Source organism: Drosophila sulfurigaster, chromosome 2L, assembly GCF_023558435.1.
Source record: "Drosophila sulfurigaster albostrigata strain 15112-1811.04 chromosome 2L, ASM2355843v2, whole genome shotgun sequence".
NCBI classification, from domain to species: Eukaryota; Metazoa; Arthropoda; class Insecta; order Diptera; family Drosophilidae; genus Drosophila; species Drosophila sulfurigaster.
The window spans coordinates 14,553,578-14,580,639 of NC_084881.1; the positions used below are offsets into that span (position 1 = coordinate 14,553,578).

The 27,062-nt window shown below is 35.7% G+C and overlaps 3 protein-coding genes across 3 annotated transcripts in view; 1 reads left to right on the forward strand and 2 right to left on the reverse strand.

Moving 5' to 3' along the window:
- Window positions 1–21,910, reverse strand: part of LOC133835895 (fibronectin type-III domain-containing protein 3A) — an 85,749-nt gene extending 63,839 nt beyond the window's left edge. Inside the window, exons 1-2 of the mRNA XM_062266059.1 lie at window positions 21,544–21,910; window positions 10,114–12,293 (exon numbers count right to left, since the gene is read on the reverse strand). Coding sequence (XP_062122043.1) covers window positions 10,114–12,082 — 1,969 coding nt within the window. The 5' untranslated portion in view covers window positions 12,083–12,293; window positions 21,544–21,910. The remainder of the gene's footprint in view (window positions 1–10,113; window positions 12,294–21,543) is intronic.
- On the forward strand, window positions 17,573–18,341 carry LOC133835999 (uncharacterized). The gene is made up of 2 exons (XM_062266232.1): window positions 17,573–17,869; window positions 17,925–18,341. The coding sequence occupies exons 1-2, from the start codon at window positions 17,686–17,688 to the stop codon at window positions 18,209–18,211; spliced, it is 471 nt and encodes a 156-aa protein (XP_062122216.1). The 5' UTR covers window positions 17,573–17,685; the 3' UTR covers window positions 18,212–18,341.
- A 598-nt stretch (window positions 21,911–22,508) lies between the features above and the next one.
- Window positions 22,509–23,197, reverse strand: LOC133836003 (uncharacterized). The gene is made up of 2 exons (XM_062266246.1): window positions 22,984–23,197; window positions 22,509–22,932 (listed from the first exon to the last, which is right to left on the reverse strand). The coding sequence occupies exons 1-2, from the start codon at window positions 23,107–23,109 to the stop codon at window positions 22,756–22,758; spliced, it is 303 nt and encodes a 100-aa protein (XP_062122230.1). The 5' UTR covers window positions 23,110–23,197; the 3' UTR covers window positions 22,509–22,755.
- Between the last annotated feature and the right edge of the window lie 3,865 nt (window positions 23,198–27,062).

The following is a 27,062-nucleotide window of genomic DNA, read 5'->3' on the forward strand; positions in this document are numbered from 1 at the left end:
TCTCTTTCTCATTGCAACAATTTTTTTGGAACCTGGGCGGTTCAATGCACGCGTTGCGCTTTAATCGAAAGTCAGGTGAAGGGGCGCAACAACAGTTACAAATTTACCGTTTTGCCATTTTGCAATTTGCAGTTTTCCGTTTTGCCTTTTTTTCTGTTGCTGTTGTTGTTGATGTTTGTTGGTTTGTGGGAAAGTGAATAATTCATAACAAAAGGATGAATTGGCAAATTTTGTGCACCGCACCGGCCACGGATAATGAATGCTTTGCTACAGTTACTGTTGCTGTTACTGTTTGCCCTCCAGTGGAGCCGTTTAATCTCTTCCGTTTACATAACTCTTCAAGTGCAACGCACTCGCTGTCTACAGCTCTGACGCTCTCACGAACGGCAAATGTTTCAATTTTACAACGATAATTGTAGCAGGCAAGATATTGACTTGGTAAATAATTGAAAATACCAGAAAGAGAGGAAAAATCTGTTTAAACAAGTAAGAAAGCTCGACTGTGAGATACCCGCTACCCATTTTGAATAAAAGCAAATATAAATACTATTGTTATTATTGTATTATTGGGCGTGGCAAAAATTTGAAACAAACTTGATCTGCGTGCAGACATAACAAATGCTGTCGAAAACTATAGCTATATCTCTTTTAGTTTCTGAGATTCAGTGTTTCATACGGACAGACGGACAGATAGACAGACGGACATGGCTCTCGGCTATTGATGCTAATCAAGAATATACTATATACTTTATAGGGTCGAAGATGCCTTCTTCCTCCTGTTACAAATCCCAAGCCTCTAGCTTTAATGTGGCAAAAGATAGCAATATATTAAAATATATACGTATTGAGAAAGAGAGATTTTAGGAGATTTCATTCGAAACAAAAACTTTATAAATATTACTTCTGACTCTGCTCTTTTTTAGCACACAGTTTAGAAGTCATGCAGAAAGGTTATATGTTATTAATGATAATTGAAACAAGCAAAAACGTAAGCAAGTGTAACATGTAAGAAAGCTACAGCAAAACAATTTGGTATTAACTTTAAAATATACCAAATTAATAAACCACAAAAATATTAAAATAAAATATACCAAAGGGTACATTTCGTATATTGATACAGTAGAATGCAAAATATAACAGAACAGACATGTCTATATCGTATCGGCTATTGACGCTGATCAAGAATATATCATATTATATATACTTTATAGGAGGCACAAACACATAATACCCTTCTACCCTATGGGTAGCGGCTATAAAAATACTTTCTAAATAATCTAAATCTACCATAATTATATTAAAAATAAACATAAAAATACATTAAAATATAAACATATATTGAAAGAAATTCTAAGAAAAATATTATGGACCCAAGTTACAAATTTAAAATAGGAAAAGACTTCTAAAAATAAAAATTCGATTAATGAAAATCGTCTCTTAAGATGTTGTTACAAATATTATACACAATTCGACTTCTGTAAGCTAGATAAAGAGCTAGTAAATAATTTAAGAACTACACAGAAAATATTAAAAGACTGTGTGAATAATCAACATAAGCCGATAAAAATATATGTAAGAACATTAAAATATATGGGGATAGAGATAGAGAAATAGATTCTAAGAAAAATGTATACAAGTGAAATATGCAGAATAAATAATATAAAGACATTCATAGGAATACAATAAAGTAAACAGCAATAGAAAATAAAATTCTAAGAATAAATGATTGAACTGCACATATAAAAGTAAAATTATTTTCTAGAATTAAATATAGAAATAGGGAAATCAATACATATGTACATATATACATAGGCTGATGTTATCTTCTTCGTAAATAATACCTTACAAATATTAAACGCAACTCTGCTCACTTTTAGCACAGAGTTCAGAGGTCAGGCAGCCACGCGGCGATCAGCACACTTTTGTGTTGTTTATACAGCAAATGCAAACAAAACAAACGACTCATCGACATCACACTCATCTAACACATACACACACTCTCATTTATCACTGTATATGCACGCTATCAATAAAGTGTGGCTATCAAGGCGCCACAAGCTGCGCGTGTTTCGCTGCTGCTTCTTCTTTCCCTTGTTCGACTTTAATAATAGCATAAGACTTGAGCTTAGTTTGATGTAACTTGCTGTTGATCATATTATTACACTCGTAAAAACGTTGTAGACGCTTAATAAGATTTAAGTGCAGCTTAAATATTATTTTATGCAAGTAGTCGAAGTTATTTCCTAAGAAAATCGAATTGATTTATTACCCATTGAGTACGTAGTACTTTAAGAAACTTTTTCATTCTTTAAGGATTATTAATCTTAAAAGAAAACTTTGCTCAAGTGCATTTTAATAACATACATTTAAAACAAAAAAAAAACACATTTGTTAAAGGTAATTTCTTCATTTCTTTGAGTTAGAAAACCAAAGTGATTTATAGTTGAATCAGATGTTCTTTAAGAAGCTTATTCCCTTTGTTCGTAGTTAATACAAAACTTTGTATACTTTAGAAAACTTTCTTCCACGTATGCACAAAAAAAAATAATAGGCAATTTCTTCAGTCCTTCGCAATTGAGTGATTATACAGTCCGGGTTTTTTGCAATATAAAAGATCAACAAGTGCAAGTTGTATTTATTGACCAAAAAAGAAGAAAAAAATCGTTGCTTATGCAAGAAACTTTATGGCAAAAGTTACCTGCCATCAATGCACCACAAAAATTGCGCTAGGCTAATATTAACTTTGGGGTCTGTGGAAAACATCGAGTACTGGTCTTTAATTTGTGCTCAAACTTTGGGGGCGAACTGCTTTGTAATCATTGCGTGTCAAGCGACTAAGAGAAGACGGACTCGATCCCCGCACTCCACTTTGTCACAAAGTTGTCGCCTTCCCGAAAGCAAAGCAAGCGAGCGAGCGAACGAAGGAAAAACTTTACCGCCCAGACGACATTTTAACTGACAACGAAGAAGACGACGCAGCTCGACAAAAGTTTCACATCTCTCAACTTGCGCCTTACCGCTCGCCTTCGTCCCCTTCGTCCATTCTGTGTAACATATTTGCATAAATTTACGTACCCGACGACTAATTCACTTGACGCTGTCACAAAAAAAAAAAAAAAAAAAAACAAAAAAAAATGTTCACAAAAAAACAAAAAAATATACATAAAATTTTATATAAAACAAGATCAAGTTTTGCCTTCATCGGCCTCAGCCTTTGAGTTTCCTGTCATAAAATTAGCTCTTTTCGCAGGGGAGAGCAACGCAAGCAGAGAGAGAGAGATAGAGATAGAGAGAGCGAGAGAGAAAGACACAGGCATCCACTGAGAGCCAGCAGGAAAAGTTTGCTCAGGGAAATCATGACAATTACTTGGGAAAAATGTTTGCATAAAATAAAGGTGCAGCATGAGGCAAAACAAATTATTGTACAAATTATTTGCAAGCATCAAAAAGCTGAAGGGAAATAATGTTAGATATATATATCGTGTTATCTGCGAATATTACATACTTTTAGTAGTTGACAATGCACTTTTAAATTTTACTCTTTAATTCATTTAAAATTTGTTGTATATTCTTTCATATTTTTCCCAACCAGCAAGAAATAATGTTAGATTTCAATGACTTAAAATAATAATAATCTAACAATTATTAGTGCATGCTGTGCTAATTGGCAGCTTCCTAGTGACAAGTTGGCAGCACCAATTGCCAAGTTTGCATTCCTCCAACAAAACGTACATAATTAGATACATATGCTATATATTTATTCACTTAATTTTATTTAAAATAAAAAATTTATAATGAAGAATAAACAAATTGAATTGCAAAAAGAAATCAAGGTTTAAAATACAAAATATGTATATATTATATATTAAATTTAATGTAAATTATATAATTGGGAAACGCCAAGATATGTTTTTAATTTTGAATATAAATGTGTTTAAAATTCGTCATGTATTCTCGCATATTTTTGTCAGTCTGGTTTCAACACTTCCGTCGCAAATTAAATTGTATTCATTGCGATATCAATCTTTATAGAAATAATGTGCTTCAATCTATTGCAAATTGTCAAGTCCAGGGCGTGGCCTCTGCCAAAAACTGTTCAACACCAAAAGTTGTCAAACTGACGCCAAGATTTGTTTGTCTTGATTACTAGCAACAGAGCTGGGTAACAAGTGCACAAATGTCTTGCAACATATTCAATTTCATTTGCAGTTACCATTTTGAATGGACAAAACTAAGCGTATGCAACTGTTAGTCACTTCAACAAGCTGTCAAACTGATGTCATCGCAGCTGGAAAACTCCTCAACACTCCGTTTGCACGTGGCCATAAAAAGTTTTAAGCAGTTGGCATTCGCATCCTTAAAGTTTTATGCAGCTTGACCTTGTGCGAAAGAAAAGTTTTGCGTGGCCATCACTAATTGAAAATAACGTGGCAAATTGTCATTCGCATTTCAAATGGATAATCAATGCAGTAAATCGATGAGCAGAAAACTTGCGAAATGCATTAAAAAACAGAGAGTGAAAAGGAAGGAAGGCAGTTGGCGCACAAAGTGTTGAATTTTTTATGCTTTGTTAAAAGCACTTTTTCATTGCTTGCAAGTCAACTTACGCATTCTTTCTATCTTCTGTCTGCTGATAGGTTGAAGGCATGCTTAATGCCAGTCAACAGCAGCAGCAGCAGCAGAATCAGCTTAGCTCGTACTGCTTTTATGAATAAGTGTGTCACGACTCGTATTCATTTTTATCTGCCACAAGTTTTGTGAATTTAATCAACTTTTATATTGCGCATACGGCGCGTGTAACGCAACTGGCAACTCGCAACTCTTTCCCAGCTGTAAAGTTCGTTGTCTACTTTTGGGAGTCGCATTGTGCCACACACACACACACACATGCTAGAGGTTAAGCACATACACACATACATAGGACTGCGTTTAACAAACTTCAAGGCAACCGCAACACGATGCGCAACATATGTATCACAGAGCGAGGGGAGAAGTCGAACAGCAAGCAAAAGCGTGGGAGTCAGTGTCAGCAGAGTCTTCTTCGAGGAAACAAGCAAGCGTAGAAACGTCGAGAGAAACTGCACTCTTTTTTATTTTATTTTCACTTTTTGCCCAGGCAGGCAGCTTGAAAACTTTTGCCTTGCTGCACAAAACTTTTGCCAGCCAACGTTTTTGCTGAGCGCTTTTCAATTGTTACACCAACCTGAGGGAGCAACTCCAACTTCGAGTGCTCGTATAAGCAATTAAATTTGCACACAATCTGTATAAGGATGCCGCCTTGCAATTATCAGGCAAGCAGGCAAGCTGCCTGCAAACACTGAACATGAAATATTCCTAATATGATTTATTAAAATGTTATTCCTGCTTCTGCTAATGTTAACTAATGCCACAGCTTAGCCTTGAAAGGGTGAAAACGTTGCTGTGGCTATGGCTTGCTTGACCAGAAAAGGAATTAATTATACAACGTCCCACAATTTATAATCTAAGCAGCTTCTGCAATTTATGATAGACTTAATCATAGACATCTGTAGTCATGGCAAAATAGCAAAGCTGATTTCAAATTTGAACTGTTCACTTGTTAATTAGGAGTTTAAGAAAAGCTATTCTATCGGATTTGTCTTAGTGTACTTTAACTTGTCGTAAACAATTGAATTTGTAAACAATTAAATGAAATTTTCCTATTACCTTTGCTTATCAACTTTCCTTGACTCTAATATAATAACAATTAATAATTCAAATTATTTTTACAAAAATATGAACTGCAATTATTATTTGATTTCTATTGAAATTCATTCAAAATTCTTTTCTTCTTTTCACTATTTCTACTAAGTATATACTTTAGCATCTTAATAATAATATATGCTTTATTCAACTAATTTATTATTGACATTGTTCTTCAATTTTTATACTCGTTTTTTTTTTCTTGATCAGCGTCAACAGCTGGCCATGTATATGGCATATTTTGTATGTTATAGTATTTTAATATACCAAATATAGCATATTATAGTTTAGTATATCAATATACTAAAAATAACATTTGGTCTTCAAAAATTCTTCTCTGGCATGTTTCAACGCGTCGACGCTTTTGTATGTTGTAGTATATCAATACACCAAATACAGCATAGTATAGTATATAAATATACCAAAAATAACATGTGGTCTTTAAAAATATTTCTTTGGCATGTTTCAAAAAAATACTTCTTTGTAGTATTACAATATACTAAATACAGCATAGTATAGTATATCAATATACCCATAGTATATTTTTCTATGGCATTTTTTTTTTCATTTATTGGGTATCTCAGAGTCGAGAACACTTGACTATTGATTTTTTAGTTGATTATTAAAAACAGCATATTTTCAAGTTTCTAACACAATCTTTGTATCTTTTAAAAAACAGAATTACTTCAAATTTACATTGAACTAAGATTTCAATTCTTCATTGTTAAAGTCGATAACATGTGTTCACATTTCAAACACAGTCTTCAAATTACATATCGCCGCACTTTACAAGTCAACTCAGCATTGATTGCAGTCTAATGCAAAAGGCAAAAGCCTATAAGTCTCAGCTTATGCATTAGAGCATGTGCTTGCTGTATTTATGAGTCACAGAGCTTGGCCAGGCATTACATAAATGCCGCTAATGCAACCATACATGCACATATATCTGAACAACATGTGCGGAGGGTCAATGGATAGATGCTGTGAAGGAAGAACTGGGAGGGGAACCAAAGGAAACTGGGAACTGGGAACTGGGTACTGGGAGCTGATAGCTGGAAGCATTGTCGCAATATGACGCATACGACGCGTATTTTATGCCCAGAGCCCAGAAATATGGTAAAAATGGTTGAGGCAAATAAATATGACTTCATTATGAGCTCATGCCGCAAAGTGCAGTGCAACAATGGCAACAAAAATGGCGGCCCCAAACAACTGCCAACATGAGCCAAACATTAATAATAAACAACTTACAAGCCATAAACCAATGGGATGCCGACTCACAAAAAATATAAAAGAAACTAAAAAACTAAACGAAAAAAGAATAAAGGCAAAACGTACCACAAAATAAATTACAAAGTGAAAAACAAAATTACGAAAAATAAAAAATAAAAAGCAAACACGAACAACTGCAAACAAATGAAAATTATATTCAATAAACGAGAGAAAAAACGAAGCCAAAAACTAAACGCATTTCAGATGTCGCAAGGCGCGAGGCGCAGGACGAAAAGAATGAATCCAAAGCACAGTCAGTGTCAAAATTATTGCCACACAGTAACAACCAACAACCAACAAACTGGCTGGCTTGGCTAACTGCAAAATGCTGCAAAATTTACACCCAGACAGATAGACGACTTCAGCAGACCGACAAATGACACAAGGCTGGAATACAATACAGAATTAACCTGATTAGCCTGGCTTAAATGTAGCAACCAGCTTCAAAGACAAAATGTTAATAATAATAAGAATACAAAAAATAAAAATAACACAGTGAAGACTTTCTGTCTTAATTGTCTTTTGATGTTAAGTGATATTTGGGAATTTGTGGTTTTCGGAACAGATAACCAAATGCGAAAGCCACAACCGATTTTTTGTTGGCAAAACGCCTTGCTGCCAAATACTCGTACTTAATTCAAGAGAAAATAAAAAACAGAAATCTACGCAACAGAAAACTTGTGAAAAACCAGGACAGAGCAACCAAAAGGGACAATGCTTGCCTCATTGTTTATGGCAAATGTGTGAAAAAGAGTCCGAGTCAACTAAACATAAAAAAAAAAATGTAAAAAAAGAAGCGACGCTGCTCTGCCAGATTATTGAGGTGAAGCGAGAGGGAGTTAGAGAAGGGGAAATGTGCGAACCACCATGTCTGGTGGTCAGTAAAAATGACACACGAGACACAGCGGGAGATGGTCAAGTTGGCGCATACACAACGCACAATGCGAAATGTAATGTGAGAGGAGTCGTATACGTAATGTGCCAAAGCTTAACAGACGGAAAGGTGATGGAAAGTGGCACATAAGTACAACTACAACTATAGAGGGGCGCATTATCATCGTAACACAAGGAGCTGTCCGGTTAACAAGCGAGTAGCGTTTACAACCAAGGCTAAGCTACTACTCGAGCCTTATCGATTGACAGATACCTAATATTGCGTTCTGCAATTTGTTTAAGCAATTATTTAAGCACTAGAAAATGAATGAATGAATTTAGCTAACAAGATGCTAGCTAAATTGTTAATTTCTTGAATTTGTAATTTTTAATTTTTTATTACTTTGTAATTTTTTAAGATTTTACAGTATTTAATAGAAAATGCTCTAAAGTGAGAGAAGAAAATCTAGACTGGAAAGTAGATTGCAAATAAGATGAAGATTGATTTAAAAAAAGAAAAGACTTTTAATCTTAAAACAAGATTTTTATTCGTAATTTTGCATTTTAAGATTACAAACATCTTAGTTTAAGACAAAATTAATTTAATTTCAAAATTGTTTTATTCTAGATTGCAAAGATTCCATGTCGTCAGCTCAAAGTTGACTTTAAATAAATAAATCAAATATGAAATGAATGGAAATAAAATGTATAAATAAAAGAAATCGAAAAACTATGATAACAAATTTATGCAATTCGTTTTAATTTTGTGCAATTTTAAAGCTGCTTTTCGCTGCTTCAAAACTGCAGCCAATTTTGTCACCCCTGGCGATTAATCCCTAGCAGTTAATATAGAGTATATTTGCAGTTTTTTCTTTTTCATTTAACTTGCCATTATAGTAGTTCTGTTGAAAAAGAACCCTTAGCAATTTTAAAGACACTCCCTTACATTTCAATAGGGGAGCGGCAACCACAACGTGTCGCGGGGGTTGGGGGAAGTGTGACGACGCGCTGGGAATTGTGTAAACTGAGCCAATGCGTCTGAGTCTCTCGGAGTCTCGAGACCCCGTTGTCGGCTTCAAAATTAATTTCAGCCAGGAACTAAGTGCGTGCAATCAGTGTTCGTAATCACAGACTCTCACTCTCTCTCTCTCTCTCTCTGTGTGTGTCTCCATTCTCTGGAGAGTGCAAGTTTGCTTTTACGCAACTGATTAACCCCTCAACTCGACGTTTATGGGCACTGGACACTGTCCGACTATAAGTATGAGTTTGAGTTTGATTGTGTGTGCCAATGTGTGTGTGTGTGTGTGTGTTTGAGTGTGTGTGAGTGTATTTGCAAGCAAGTACTTAACATGACTGAGAAGGACAAACGCCGAGCTATGAAATATATTGCCAAATAGCCTTGGGGCTCAACAGGGCGAAAGGGAACGGAACTTGCAACACCAAGCAAGGAGTATGGGAATTACAGCGGGAGGTTTGCTCGACTAGCAGATACTCTGTTAAGGTAATGATTGTAGAGATATTCATTCACATAAGGAAATTCTTATTTGTTCACAGTGAGACTAGCAGATATTCTATTATGGCAATGATCTCAGAAATAGTTCTTCACATAAGGAAATACTTATTTATTATTAATTTTTATTTTTAATTATTATTTCTATCATTATATTTGATATTAAATACAATTTTTGTATTATTTTCATTTCCTCATTTATTATTTTTTTTTTATATTTTAATTATTTCATTAATTTCTTTTGCTTATTTACTAATTTTGTATATTTTAATTATTTTATTATTATTATTATTTGATCACGTATTTTATAATTTATATATTTGTTGTATTATTATTTATTTTTATATTTGAATTTTAATCATTTATATAATAATACCTTTGCTACTTTTTTAGTTTTTAAGCAATATAACGAACAGTTTTTCTTTCCATTTTCACACAAAATAAACAACTATAAAATTTGCTTTCGAAATATTAATTTATAGGCAATACAATTTTAAAATATTCATTTCATCTACATACAAACTTGAAAGGAAACATGTAGTCAGTTAATAATCTGATAGAGATGAAATGGAGAATATATGTAAAGAAGCTGTGCTGTATAGTAGATGATACATATCTAAAATATATTTACTGTTGACAGCAACTAGAATACCCATTTATAAGAAACCATTGAATTGGGCCTAGGGTATGAAAAGGGATAAAAACTCGACGACAAATATCATAAAACGGGCACTCACCTCGATAAAGTTTGCTGCGTTTGCCAGCAACAGCAATTGGTTGTTGTTGTTGTTGTTGCTGCTGCTGTTGTTGTTGTTGGTGACGTTGTTGTGGTGGCTGTTGCTGCTGTTGTTGTTGTTGCTGTTGCTGCTGTTGCTGCTGGACAACGGCTTCCAATTGCAAGAGTTGCAATTGGGGCGCAGTTGCTGCCGCCTGGCCGATATTTCCATTAACATTTGTTACAACGGCCGCCGCAGCCGTCGACGGTGTCAAATGTTGCTTCGCGAGATTCAGTTGCTGCTCCTGCTGCTGTTGCTGCTGCTGTTGCTGTTGCTGAAGATGTGGATGATGATGATGTGGCGCGTGATGTGCATGCTGCTGCTGCTGCTGTTGCTGCTGCTGCTGATGATTATGATGATGATGTGTGTGATGCTGCTGGTGATGCGACAGCAATGGTTGCCCATTGGCGCCTGGCGGCCCATGAGCCGGACAATAGCTGCGATACTCGCCATTGATATCCATGTAAATTGGCGCCTCCACAAGTGGCCAAGCGGTAGCGGCGCCTGCAGCAGCAACAGCGGCAGCAGCAGCAGCAGCAGTTGCTGCTGATGTGGCCGTTGCAGCCGTTGCCGTTGGCGTCAATGTAATCAATTGCACGGGCAGCAGTTGTGTTCCATTGTTTGACTGCAGATGAATGTGCGGTATGCCGCCATGTTGAGCACAATGCTGATGCTTCGGCGACAACTGTTGCTGTTGTTGTTGTTGTTGTTGCTGCTGTTGTTGTTGTTGTTGCTGCTGCTGTTGCTGTTGTTGCTGCTGTTGTTGCGGATGTTGCGGGGAAGGAGCATGCTGCTGATAATAAACTGTTGTCTGCTCATATGCCGCATACAGCGTGCTCCTGCTGAGCGCTGTTGTTGTAGCCATTGACAAACTGCAGTTGCCATTGCTGCCATTGCTTCCGTTGCTGCTGCTGCTGGCGACCAGCGACTGCTGCAGCTGCGACTTGAGTGCTGCTGGCTGAAATGGCGGCGCCAATGGCGTTAGATTCGATTTGTATGCTTTAATCAAAGCGTTATTGGATGTTGTGGGCGTTGGTTGCTGTTGTTTCTGTTGTTGTTGCTGTTGTTGGTGTTTCGCTTCCTCGGACTTGTTGATTGCAATTTGAACTTTACGTACTGTGCTCTTTGTGATGCGTTGATCCACTGCACCGCTGCGATTGTTATTGTTGTTATCGACCACATTCTGCTGCGCTGCTGGCGTTTCGTTGGCATTGCTGCCTTCGGCCTTGTCGATTAACTGATAGCTTTCATCGATGAAAGCCACCAAATCTTGACAAACTTGTGGCACTTTTACATTATCCACCACATCTTCATCGTCATCATCGTTGTCGTCTTCGTCAGCTTGGTCATCATCAGCAGCAGCAGCAGCAGCAGCTTCATCTGGCTCATCGTCGCTCTCGATAACGTGCTCGATGATACGAAAGTTATCGTAATCGATAATGCGTGCATAGCCCATCTCTAGGGCCAAACCCGTTAGCCTAGCCACATCATCCACTTCTTCCTCCTCCTCCTCATCCTCCTCTGCTTCCTCTTTTACTTCCGCAGCTTCTTCTTGCTCATCGTCAACATTTTTATTGTTATTTCGATTCTGATTGTTTCGTATACAATTTGGCATTTCGCTTTCAGCATCAGCTTCAACTTCCAGCTCTTCCAAAATTTTTGGCAACGGCGATCTTGCCGTCTCTTTTCGTTGTGCTTCCTCTTCGATTTCCCCATTCACGTCATCTTCTTCTGCTTCATCGTCATCATCATCATCCTCAGTTTGTGTGCTGTTATCGATAAGTATCGCTGTTGTCTCATCGCTAGTGTCATCGGTGTCCACAGTGGTCGTCGATGCATCGCAGCTCTCGTAGTAATCGCAACTGCCACACCCCAAATCCACGCTGTTCGCTGGTGCCTCCAAATGGGAGCTCACTGTAGCTGCCGCCATTGCTCAACAAGGTACAGCTTTCTTTTATTTACATCAAGTTGTTATTATTATTGTTGTTGTACTTTGCTTGCACACTAGAATTATTCAACACCTCGAATTGTTTATGTTGCACTTGGTTTTTATTTGAGTAGCGCAAGGGTTGCCACTTGTGGCAACTGCTGTTGCAGTTGCATGTTAGCGTTTAATAAATTTATATGCTTTGAGTTGTAAACTGCAAAAGTGAAGAAAATATTAGAATATACAGAATTAGTAATTGAATAACATTTACAAACTATTATTTAATTAAGAAATGAAAGATTTGACTATTATTATTATTTTTAGAATAACTAGAATAATAATAATAATAATAATAATAATAATAATAATAATAATAATAATAATAATAATAATAATAATAATAATAATAATAATAATAATAATAATAATAATAATAATAATAATAATAATAATAATAATAATAATAATAATAATAATAATAATAATAATAATAATAATAATAATAATAATAATAATAATAATAATAATAATAATAATAATAATAATAATAATAATAATAATAATAATAATAATAATAATAATAATAATAATAATAATAATAATAATAATAATAATAATTTGATAGTCAAATAATAATATAATAAATGTAGAATTGAAGTATTAATTGTATTTTGCAATACGATTTCTGATTTTTCTCGTATTTCAAATCACAATAGTTCTCAAAGTTCATGTCAGCTTTGGTCAAAGTCATGACTTTTATATAAAAAATGTACACCAGAAAAAAACATATTTTAAGTTGAATTAAAAATTTTAATACTTAAAAACTTGCAACTTATTCTGCAACACTTCAACTTTGGCTTCAACATAATTTGCGCCTTAAAATATGCAACAGTTTTTTTCACAATAGCAAAAGTTTTCGCACAAAAGCGCTAAAGTAATTAAACTTTATGTTGACAAAAAGTAGGAAAAAAAAACCCAGAACAATGATAATTTCAGCATGCAACAATAACTTGTAGCAAGTGCTCTGTGCTAAATTCAAGCTAATCCAGCAGCAACAGCAGCAGCAAAGAAACCATTTCCGTGCCCCCAGAACACAAACAGAGAACACAAGCAGAGAAAAAGCTCGAGCCTCTTTTTTGCCATGACCCAGTCAATTTTCACCTTGCAACAAGGCGACAGAACATGCAACAGGTGGGTTGAGTTAAGGCCAGCAACAGCAACAACAACTGTGGCTTAACAACATTTACTACTCAAATTGAAATTTTGTTTTGTGCCCGTTGGGCATTATTTACATTGCGATAAAAACTGAAAACTGAAAGGTGAAAGCTGAAAGGATAAAACTGGTGGATGGACTGGTTGTTTGTTCCCTTTGATGTTCTGACTTACCTCAAGCAGTGCGTAGGCTTAATCTGGCTAATAATTTCAGTTTGTTACGCATACGCACCGTGATAAATGACCACATTACTTTTCAGATGATAAATGCCACAATATTGTGACAAAAGCTGTTCGAGATAGATTCACAATGTTGTCATATGGCTAAAATATGGCAAAAATCGTCCAGGATTTCAAGACGCATATTGTGCAGAGTAGAAGACAACGCTGGCAAATGAAATACAAACACGTTGCAAGTACACATCAAAAGGCAGCAAGAGCAATACAAACAGCTGCGACAAGTATTTAAGGGAATGAAATGGAGAGAAGAACAAATGTACTGAACTTCTAATACTCTAGCAGAGTTTTTAGGAATCTTTCCAACACAATTTTAAATTGTTTTCATACATATATTTACTAACTTTTCTGATGACACACTTTTTAATTATGTTTGCAGCTAAATTAATAATGGTTTTAATTAAAAAGAATGTACTAAAAGTTTTTTTTTAATAATTTTTGTCAGTTTTGTTAAACAAATGAGTGAATTTATTAACTTTAGCAAGCTTTTGAATTAATAAAATTAAATGTTGTTCTAATTATATTAAATGAGATAAACACATATTTATATTTTGACTGATTTTAATATTTTTGGTCTAACAAGTTATAATACTATGTTGTGATTATTACAATTAATTTTATTTAGAAAGTATATATATATATAATATTCTGGCAAACTATTTAATTATTTTTATAGCTATTGTTTTAATCGTATTAATTGAGATAGACAAATAAATCAATTTATTATTATTATACTTTAACCAACTTTTTAATTACGTTTGTAATGAAATTGAATGTTCTTGGCAATTACTTTTATTTTTAAAATATAACACAAATATAACGTGCATGGCAATCAACTCGATTGAGTCCTTTTGGCGTAGGGTATCAAAATTGCGTTGATGCCTAAGTCCCCTTAGTTGAGTGTGGAGAGCCGGCAACTTAGCCCACATTTGTGCCTCAACTAACTGTATTCATTGGAGTCGCAGACAGGCAACAGAAAGGCGCTTAAGGATTTAAGTCAACACACAACGTGCACTAATAGCAAGTCTGGGTCGGCTGTGGCACAATCAAATGGGAACAGTGTGAGTAATTAGGACGCAAAAGCGTATAAAACTTGTCACATCGCAGTTGCCGTTGTTGTCGTTGTTGCTGTTGTTGTTGCAGCACCACATGTTAATTATACAAGCGCAAAGGGCAGGCCAGGCACAGACAGCCAGCCAGCCAGCCAGCAATGGCTTCAATTAATTGACTTAACAACAACAACACATGGCAACAAAAAAAAAGAAAAGAAAGAGAAAATGTGAAATGCGAAATGCGACAAATTGACAAATTGACAGACAACCAAAGACGACAGACGGTCAACGGGTCAAGGGACTGCTATAAAAAAGGAGCTAAAACGGATGTCGATTGTCATCAGAACTCTAATTTACTTTCAATCGATTGCTCAAATTGCGAATTTGTCACAAAGTTTTGACAACACACAATGCGAGATTTATTGCAGATAATATACTGAGTATACGCACGATTTATATATATAACATACGTGTATATATTTACAACATCAAAGCAAAGGTCCTGCTCAACAACATTCTGACAAGTCATGCTGCTGCAGCTCAAGAGGCTATTAGTTGTAGTCCTATTTCAACTCAACCTAAAGCTGCCTCTCTCTTCCCTCATCCCTCCTCTCTCCTGGCTTCTCTGTTTGCTTTTTGAGCAGCATTGACGTCAACTGCGACGTGGCTAAACGAAAATTGTGCCACTGTGCACAAGTATAATTTGACACACACGTCGAGCTGTATGCAAAGGGTCTGTTGTTGTTGTTTCCTCCTACCGACGCCCACACAATGGAGCGTGTGGCAGATACTATGCAGATGCCACACATATGGACACATCTTATGCTAAATAGCTGAATAGTTTCCTCTAATCACGTATGAGCTGTTCCTCAAAAACTATTTATTACAAGGGAGTTAGAGAAAAGAACAATATATTATATTGCTTAAAATAGTTTAGCAACTAGGTTTAGTTAAGGATTTTAATATTAGCATCCCAACTATAAATAGACTGTAGTCTGAGGGTCTCTCTTACTCTAACTGCCCACTACTAGAATTCAAAAAAGGTACAAATATTTTAATTTAATTTTTAATTTTAATTTAATTTGGACGTTGACGTACTAACGGCAGTACCATCAAGTGGCCCAGCGATACCAAGCACGGGCTTGTTGACGCGCGGACAAAACAAAATAAATTTGTAAACAGCATGCATTAAACGAAAAACCGCGAATAAATATTAAAAGACAAGTAAAAAAGCTACAGTCGAATGTGCTCGACTGTGAGATACCACATTTTGGATAACAACAAAACAGTGCGGTATTATAGTTAAAATATATTAAATTAATAACCTAATAATACAAAAATACACCAAATGATATTTTTGGTATATCGATATTGTAGTACATTCTAAATATACCAAAGAGTACTAAATATAACATAAAGCAAAATAATAAGGAATTATATTTAAAATATATCCAATTAATATACCAAGAATACCATAATACGAGTATATCAAATGATATTTTTGATATATAAATTTTGTACTACACTCTAAATATACCATAGAGTACTAAAGATAACATAGAGCAAAGCAGTGGGGAATTATACTTAAAGTATAATTATATTTGTGGTATATCGGTATTGTTCTACATTCTTAATATACCATAGAGGCCTAAATATACCATAGAGTATAAAAATAGGTATAATATTTGGCGGTCCCTTAAAGACTTTACTATTTAAGTGTAAAGCAATATTTTTCTCAACTTTAATTAATTTAATATGGCTCCAAAAAAATCTAAATATAACAATATATTATGCTAAAAATAGTTTAGCTACTCTTCTACAGTATTTTACGTTTAGTCTACGATTTGTTTATAAAATCCAAGCTATAAATAGACAGCAGTATTTCAAGGTCCTTTAAAGCTTTTAGTATTTTATTTTAAATACATTATTTTTTCTCAACTTTAAATAACTAAATATTCATCAACAAAGTTTTTTTAAGTTTAAGCGAATATCTGATTCCAACCTTTGATTTCTAACTCACTTTTTTTAAACATTTCTTGAATCGTTTAATATTATATTTGGAATACAAATGCATAATAAAAAGTAGTAATATAATAATATATATAATTGCTCAATTTACTTGACTCTACTATTAAAGTACTCTGCTGTGCACAGCCCTTTGACTGTTCGTGTTGATATTTTAAAAGATTGCCACCCGGCTTGTATGTGAATATCGCGTATACGCTCCACTGGCTTCCATATGGCGCACCAAGAACGCAATGAAATTGCACAAAAACACACTGTAGTATATCAATCTCTGACATTTGCAAAAGTTGCAAATACTTTACGTGTAATTAATATAGCTTCAATTGAATGCAAGCATTATTTTACTCAATTTTATTGATGCATAGATAACATCTTGATTTGACTGTGACCTTTAATTTTGATAAAGCGCAATGAAACGTTTGTTGGCTTTATGTATGTATGTGTTACGATAGTTTTCTTGCGTTAGTTGAGTTTAATTAAACATCCAATCTGCCATATGCTGCGATAGAGTTGTCAAGCGGCTCGCAGATTCTCGTTTGCCAACGACAGTTCTATTTTTAGCTCTGCTGCCCTGCTGATTATAATCAACAACACCAAAACAACAGCAACAACAGCAGCAGCAATCCATGTTGATGTAAATGGCAAATGACAAAGCAACACCTAATTCGAGTCGAGCTAGCTGTTTTTTATCGTTATTATTGTCATGGATGTCCAATACAGATATGGACTCTGTGTGCCATTGACACACGAACGAAAAGCAAAAATAAACTCGTACTCGTATAAAAAGAGGAAGACAGCAGCGATTAGTTTGATGAGAGTATTGAAATGGCAAACTTAATTATTGTCATCAAAATTGAAAGCTTTTGAGTATAATGGAATTTTAACAGGAACACGACATTTTTAGATATTTTTCCCATTTCTATCTCAACAAAAATCAAATAGTAGGCTTCGTATAAACTGCTTCTGTTATAAAAAAAAACAAATTGAATAGCACATTTCTTTTTTTGATAGTTTGATAGTAGATAAAACAAATCGCATTACAAGTTTAAACTACCAATATCAATAAACAATTTTAAGAAAATGCCAAACTTTAACGGTGCCATCATAATGCATACGCTGCAAATGATCAAGACTCCAGCAACATTGAGGGAAATTGTCGTGGCGATTGCGAAAAATACAGATTTGCCGGAGGAGGATCTAATGAAGCCAGTGAAGCAAACACTCGACGTGGGCCATCGCATGGGATTTCTGCAGAAACTCAATGGTAAGCAAACATGAACTTGAAATACATTTACTTTTTAATTTCAATTTCGCTCTAGGCCGATACTTTATGGTATCAATGACCTTTGATACACTTCTGGATGAAATCAAATCCCTCAACGAAACAAATAAATTCGACTTTAAGCTCGACTTGAAGCCAAAAGCCGAGAAGAGAACCATCAAGAAGTCGCTGAAACAGCTCGATGCCAGCAAAAAGAGCATTCTGCAAAAGACGCAGTTGGATAATGAAGCCACGTCGACCACCACATTGATACCATCGCAATTGCTCAAGGCCGAAGCTCTATTGCGTCGCAAACCGAAGCGTGCAAATCTGCCAATTAAATAGCTAAAAGGCTAAAAGGTAGATTGGTTTTACAATATGACCAAAAAGTTGGCTGGCAATTTTAGAGACACTCAAGAAATCGAAAATTTACTGTTTGCTTGTTTTTGTTGCTTCAATAAAGAAAAAAGACAAGGAGAAAAATGCTTTGATTAATATACACCAAAAATATTTCCAGACTCGCGAGCAATTCAACGTCTCGCTTTTGTCTTTCGACTGCCAAGCATAATATTCCCTTTGAAAAGTATGTACACACTGAGAAATTGCTTCTCATTTGTGGAAGTTGACAAATGTCTCAATTAGCGGAGCTCCACGCTGCCTCCAAGAAGAGGCGCGTCTCTTCCTTTTCAATTTGAAAACCAAATGAAGCGTCGACTTTTGCCAAGCAGCAATTTGCAGTGTGCATTGACCATATGGTTGCAAGCAGTGAGTCAGTCAGTCATTCAGTCAGTCAGTCAACCAGCCAGCATCCCACGAAACCAAAAAACCCACATTCCACGACCTCGCGTGCGTCCATTGTCCGTTATCACATCTCCCTTTGGTCTTCTGCTGGTGACCTTTACGATGACGTCGACAGCGACACCGACACCGACAGCGACACCGACAGCGACGATGTCTGCTACGTAGGCAGCGAGAGCAACGCACGGCAAGCAAATGCAATGTAAACACCGGCCACCCAAGACACGAAGCCGAAGACACGAACGAAACACACACGCACGAACGGACGAGCCGTTGAACGAACGCACGAATGCACGAAGCGTGAGAGCGCCAGAATATGGCTGGCTGGGTGTGGTGAAGTTCAATGTGGTGAATGAGAAAGCTTTGCACGAGAGTACGAGTGCAACAAATGTAAGAGCCAAGAAGATGGTGGTAAACGAAGGCGAGGGCGAGTTAGGGCTATAGGGCCGACGTGTCGGTCGGTCCGTTTGGTCATGGAATGACATCGTGATGATGATGATGGGTGGTGATTGTGTTAGTGTTGGTGTTGGTGGTGGTGGTGACTTTGCCTTTGGCGCGTGGGCGTCGTTTCACTCACGACGAGCATTGCAAAAAAGCGAAATGTGAGGTGATTCTTCATGCTCCTTACTCCGCCCTCTTCGCAATATTCTACAATGCTGGCATAAATACTTATGTATACTTGCATACATCTACATACACAAATACCGTTGCGCGTGTTTTGCGTCAGTCCATCTATCCTATCTATGTGTATGTATGTGTGTGTGTGTGTGTGTGTGTGTATGAGAAGTATATGCCAGTGTGTTTGTGTGTGTGCGCGCATTTTTTGAAAATATTCATTGTTTTTGTTGGTAGCTGCATAATGTCAAAGCGGCTTGCGGTTAAATACATACATGTATACTAGAATACCTGCACATATTTATGCATAATTATTGCAACTTCGTGCATGGAAGTTGGCATTAAATATTTATGCATTTTTCGTTGTTTGTTTTTCTAGCCTATTTTACAACCGGCACATGCAAATTGAAATTGTTAAATATTTGCGTAAATGAATGACAGGAAATTACAAAAGAATCAGTCAGTTGTCATCAGAAATCTATCATTTGTTTTTTATACATTTATACATTTTATGTTAATTATTTTCCAATTATATTTTATTTACTCTCATTATATATATATATGCAATATATATTCAGTTCTCATAATAATCTATTCAACTAAAAGATACAAGTTTTGGTATATTATTTATATATCAAGTCCTTTATTTAAGAGTTCCAAAAATTAAAAAACTTTCTCATTCTAATTTATTTATTCAAATTGTTTTTCTTTTCAACTTTCTTGTTGTCATTTAGTTAAAAAGTTAATTTTTATCTTCAATTTACTTTTTCCTAATACTAAATTAATTTGATTTTTCTAAACAACTGAATCTGGGTCAACCCATTATTTACTCTAATTAGGGTATATCGCTAGTCCATGCCGGCAACTTCCTGTGTTTATTTTTAGTTCATAACCATATGTTTGTCAGACGAAGATGTCACACGTCATTCGCTGTGATATTTCCATAGAATAAGCGCAGAAAAAGAGGTCTAGTCTAATCGTAATTCGAAGGTCAGAGGAACTGCTCACTTCCGCTGCAGTTGAGTGACAAATTACAAGCTAGATAACAACTGAATATCTTATCACATTGTCGTCAGCTACGATAAAATTTCAAAACGATCGGATAATCAAAAACAAAAAACCAAATTACACAAGTATGCGATTTACATAGAGCTAGTGAGAGTGAGGGAGAGAGAGCGCTGCATAACATGCACTGCTTGCAATCGCGCGTATCTACTGCAAGCAGTCCCATTGCATACGCTTGCATGCATATGTGTGTGTCAAGCTTCAAGATAACGCACTGCTTGTGCGTTTCTATGTATGTGTGGGATGCGTATTAGTTTTAACAGCTAGTTTTCGAATGTTAAACCAAAGCATGCGAATTTCACTCAACACACATGTTGTCTTTCTTTTTTTCGTCGACTACGCGGAAATTGGAAATTGGCGTGACTAGGACAGTGGATTATGATTCAATTTATATGATTCCCATATGGTGGCAGATAATAATTGAATATTATGGCTAACGAAATTCTTAAGAACTTGAATGCGGCAACATGTGTTGGCAAAACAATAAAAACACATTTAATACGCTCTTGGTCAATTAAACTATGCTCAAAGTGAAACGCGATCAGCAAATGTAATTAAAAGTCAAATGGAATTGAACAGCGCGTGAAAAAATATTTGTAACACAAACAAAATTGAAAAGCTCAACCAGTAACAATTTGTGTGTTTGTATGAGTGGTTAATATGCAATTTGAAAATGCCAAAAGACACGAACACACACCTACACACACACATATATGTAGACACACGCCAACGACAGCGCAGTTTACTTTGACGTCGCTGCAAAAAAAAGGCTTCATTTTGTGCTGCGCGCATGGTAAAATAAGAAAGCGTCGCGGCGCTGCTCGCGGCGACAGCGACGCCGGCATTACTAAGTATTTGTTGCTGCGTCAACTGGTTGAGTTGCTTTACTGCTGGCTGGCTGCACTTGCTATGCCAAAGTCGCAATTGTTGTTGTTGTTGTTGTTGTTGTTGCTACATTTTACTGCCGTTTTGCTTTGTGTGCTGCAAGCTATTGGCAAATCACACACGCATACGCGCACAAGCACGCATACATGTGTGAGTGTGTGAGAAGTTAACATATTGTTGCCTTTTTTGTTGCCTAAATGCAATAAAATGCAGATTAAATGCAGCAGAATCATTGCAATGCATGAAAGCAGTAAGATAATTCTATAAAAACTGCGAAAAATGAAAGTTTCTAATCATATTTGCCCCCAACTTACCAGCTGTGGAAAATGTTGTTGTTATTTTGCACACACAAATACACGTAAACGTACACTCACACCGACAATAACGCGAACACGCACGAATAGACGAGCACGAGCACGAGCACGAGAAGAGAGCGAAGAAAATACATAAACCAGTCCACCGAGGCAGCAGCAACAATTTGTTGTTATTTGTGTGACTTGTTGCTGTTTTTGCGCTTTATGTTGCTGCTGCTGCTGCTGCTTTTACAACTTTTATTGTTGTGGAAAATTCGTTGTTTGGAAATGCGTAACAAGCTGGCAAATTCAATTGAATTTTTACTTGTGGCATTTGCGCGCTATAACTTGAAACACGGCGATAGAAAAAAATCGCATACAACACAAGCACACACGAGACGAAACGACACGACGAACCAAACGCGGCAAACGTTTGATTTTGATTGACGCTGCGCCACTATGGAAAACTGCAAATGAGCTAAAATACTTGCACAGACACACATACACTTGCACGTGAACATCGGACGATACGAACAAATGAGCCGACACGAGCACACACGAAGTACAAATTCGCAAAAGCATCAACGGCAACAGCGCGTGGGAGCAACAGCAGCAGCAGAAAAGAGAGTGAGAGAGAGCGCACACAAGCACGACAAGTAGTTGCATGCAAATTCTTTTGCTGGTGGGTGGCTAAGCCTCGTTTAGTGTGCAAGACGAGTGTGACGAGAGCACCGTGCTGTACAAGTGTAAGCGAGTGCGAGTGATAGTGAACGACTGAGAGTGAGAGTGGAGAGCGCACGTGAAGTCAGTCAAAAATATTTCGAGTGCTTTTGTCAACTACACAAACAACCTGTGTGTGCGGCAGGCAAAAGCTGTTGCGAGCTTGCTGCCTGCCAAAGCTCTTTGGAGCCTACCCCACCAAAATGCAATTAAATGTCTACAACAGAAAAAAACCAGCACTCGGCAATTTTGTTAATTCAGTTACGTTTTCTATTAAGTGCTTAATTAAATGCATTTGATTAACTTCACAATTTATGTGCATAAACAATTCCTATGCATTTGCTGTTTATAGAGGAAATTGCGCATTAAAACGCGGCCAGCCATAAATTGAACTTACAATGTGCCAAAAAGCTTACGGTTTGTGTCTTTGCTAAAACACAAAAGCTATTCAAAACTTTTGCATGCAATTCGCGAAATGTGCATAAGAAGCGCGAAGCTTTTTGATTTCAAATCTCAGATGGGGCAGAAACATTTGGTGGTTTTGCGCAACTTGAGCCACCAGTCAAAATCATTCTTAATAACCTTTTTCTTGCGATTCAGATCGGTTTTCGCCTGAAATTCATCACGGTCCTTTAGCCACATTCTGGCATATTCGTTACCGATGATCATCGCCATTGAAGGACACGATTCCTAAACGCAAAACAATTCAAACAATCTGATGTAATATGCAAAAATATTTACTTCTTTCTCGATGGTAGGCACCATGGTATATTTTTGTGCTCTCAAGCCCGCCTCTGTTGTTAGATTATCTTTTGGCCTGCAGATAATGGCACGTGACCATTCTTTAGATTTCCCCAAGGTAGCCATAGGTTTTCATTTGCAATAATTTTGCTCAAATTAACTCGATTTGATTTTGAAAAAAATTACCAAAATAAAAAAAAAACAAAACGAAAAAATAAATTACTAAACAAAAGTGAAATAATTATATGCATTTCATTTTGACAACTTTATCTAAGCAAAGACATACAAAAATAAATTCATAATCTAAAAAAAAATGTTTAATTAAATTCTAAATAATGAATTTAGAACTTAGATAAACATTTCTAAGAAAAAATAAAGAAAGATGAAGAATTATAATAACATAAAATATATATGTATAATTGACTGTGTATTTTGAAGACATTCGAAAGTTAAAAAGAAGAAAGTAAGCAAATTCTGAACGCATTAAAAAAGTTGTACATAAAGGGAATATAGTGTACAATATTTATTTTGTATATCGGGGAAATATATTACACATGGGGAATACTACGTAACGTCCGATCTGACCTCTGAACGGTGAACAACGCGCCCCGAGACAAACATAGAAATGTTTCAAGGCATTTCCGTCAGGCAATAAGCAAAAACAAAACAAAACAACAACAACGACGACGCGAAACGAAACGAAAGACAAAGAAGTACAACAAACTTTAAGTCAATACGGTACCTACACAAGAAATAAATAAATAACAACAAAAAAAAGGAAAAATGGAAGAAAAAAGAAAATAATACAAAATTAAGTTGAAGAAGAAGAAAAAGAAGCAGTGACAGAGTCAGAGGCATGCAACGTTACCGTAGAAAACAGCCGCAAACCCAGTCAAACCCCCAGAAGACCAGAAGAAGAGGAAGAAGCAGCACAAGTAAAACAACTAGGAAAGCTAAGTTGAATATGATAGACTCGGAGATACCCATTGAGAATAAAAATAAAATTCTTGAGCTTTTAATTGGTGTTGTTCTAACTTTGACTAAATATATGCACTTGTAAGATTATTTCTTGAATAGCTTCTATATAAACTTTGTTTATTTTTTTATATTCATATTTTTATTTAGTTAAGAGTTATTGATTATCAAATTTTAGCTTACTATTTCCATTTTATTTACTTTTACTATTCCATCTTATTACTATTTCCATTTTATTTATTTTTATTTAAATTTATTTTGTTTTATTTAATGAAAAGTTTAAATTTTTTAGGTGTTGAATAAAATTCAATTTGTATTTTAAATGTCTTTAGTATCAGAGGAATCAAATAATACAAAATACATAATTGTTAATTTTTAAATTTTAGTATAGTTTTCGTATTTTAGCTTAATTTCAATTGAAATACTTGGAAAAAAATTAATATTGAGCTTAAAGAAAATAAGTATAAAGGAAAGAAAAAATAAGTATAATACATTTAGTATGGAATATACTTAATGTGGCCGATAAAATACTTCCGGTTGACAGTTAATTTTGAAATTCCCCGTTAGCTTTCTAGGGTAGCGAGTATAACAAAGCCCGGAATATGTAGGTGGTTGTGATGAGGAGAGTAGAGTGTGGGAGGGGAAGGGGGATGTTTGGGTGGGTAACTGGCAACGGTACTGCCAAACGTAAATCAAACAAAAATAAACAACAAAAAACAAAGCAAAACAAATAAAATAAACAAAACTACGCAAAAGTAGCAGAGAGCACAAGCAGACGTCAACAACAACGACAACAGCAGCGACGTCGACGACGACGACGACGATGATGATGGCAAACAAGGAGCAACAACAATGGCTGAGTGAAAAGGGCAGTGGGCATGAAAGAATGAAAGAAGCCAAAGTAAGACACCCACACACACACACACACACTAACACAGCAGGCAAAATGAAATGCTACAAAACAAGGCAATGCAATGATAATAATGATGCTACCAACCAATGCTGCTGCTGCTTCTGTTGTTGTTGATGATGATGATGATGATGATGAAACAAACGAAGCATATTCCGTTTGCTAAAACAAACATTTGCTAATGTTCTCAACAAACTTTTGGGGCCAACAAAACGAAATAGAAAATGCAGCCCCAGCATTCGGACGTGAATTTTAGTTTGAGTTCTCTCAATCTCTCCCCTCTCGCTCGCACATGTACAACTCTATATAAATACACATACAAACATCGAAACGTACTACATACAAATACGAATATGCAAGTGTACGTGCCTGTGTTTGTGTGTGTGTGTGTGCTCTGCTTGCTGTGCGCTTTACAAACAAAGCTACTCCCAAATACGTCCTCTTCATTTTTGTTGTCTTTCTCACTCGCACCACAACTGTTGCTACGCCTCAGTTTGTTCGGTCCTCTTCAACCTCCTCCCTCGCCTACTGTGTATGCGTAAATAAGCGTTTTACTACAACACAGCCTGTCCTTGTTATTCACGCTGCTGCTGTTGCTACTGCTGTTATTGTTCTTGTTGTTGTTTTAGCTCTATTTGTTTATTTCAAAGCTTTGGCGGCAACAGCGCGACGCTGACTTCGACGCCGACGCCGACGTTAACAGCGCTTCTCTTCTTATATGCGTTGCTGTTGTTGTTTTGCTGCTCATTAGTCGCATTCGCAATGCTCCTTATTTTGAGCTTGTTGTGTCTCTGCAGCTGCAGCTGTATTTGTGACTATGCGTGTGTGTTTGTGTTGGTGTGTGCGTGTTTGCATTTGTTTGTTTTAAAATTTTATTGTATTTCATTCAGAGCAACAAGAATAACAACAACAACTGGAAGAGCAGCCATTTATATTATTGCTGTGCTTGCCTTTGGCCACAGCTCTCCCGCATTCCGCTACCTCCGTTTCCGTCTCCCTCACTCGTTGGCTACATTCACCCTTGATCCACTGTGCGAAAGAAAGATAGACAAGGGGAGCAATCATGGACTTGAGGGATGCGGTTTCGGGTGTTGACATGGCCATTTGCATTCTGTTTTGCTTAAAACAAAAACAATAAATTGCTCGCATTGAGCGCCTTCAACGTACCTATTCAGCATGACTGACATTTCAATCAAGTTACGAACTAAATTCTTAAAAACTTAAATAATATTGCTACTTTTGATATTCATAGACAAACTAACTTAACAATTCGTTGAAAAAGAACTTGATTTATCGATTGCCGCAAAATAAATTCGATTTATCGATTAGCAATAGTAGTTATTCGTAGCTTTCAAATAGGCTCAACAAAGCAGTTCAAGAAAGCAGTTCAACGAAGCAGCGCAACGATCTTAGCGTTCACACAGCATGCAAACAAAGCTTTTAATAATTGCAAATGGCCGCTGCTTGACATCTTAAGGGATGGCTTAGTATTTTTGGTATATTATATATTAGGTGAAGTATTTTTTGAATATTACCCGTTTGAACAACTATTTTTGGTATATTCAATATATTATTGTACACTCTTTTTTGCAACAAGTTTGTTTTTAATTTTTTAATGTATTGAGCTTTAAATTTAAAAAACTTTTTATGATTTTCAATAAAAACAATGGTTTTAGTAGTTCATTTTGCATTTTGAAAAAATTGCATTGGTTTGGAATACTTAGCTAATTCACTAGACATTCTTTAATGATCAAGCGGTGTCACAAATTTTTTTAAGCGAAATATAAATTACTAAACAAATGTGAAATAATAATATTTCATTTTGACAACATTATCTAAGCAAAGACATACAAAATTAAATCCATAATCTAAAAAAATTTGTTAAATTAAATTCTGAATAATGAATTTAGAAGTTAGCTAAAAATTCCTAAAAAAAAAAAAAAAAAGAAATAAAAATGAAGAATTATTATGAAGTTATTTGATAGTAGTTCATTAAAATTTTAAAGCTTTTAAGATGTAACTTTTATAAAAAGAAGTTGTAGCCGTTCATTTGCATTTTGAACAAATTGCATTGGCTTTGAATACTTAGCTAATTAACGTAACATTATTTAATGATCAAGCGATGGTCACACTGATTGTAGGGCAACCGTTAGTTAACAAAGCTTGCCGCCATTGCATTTGTTATTGTCCATTT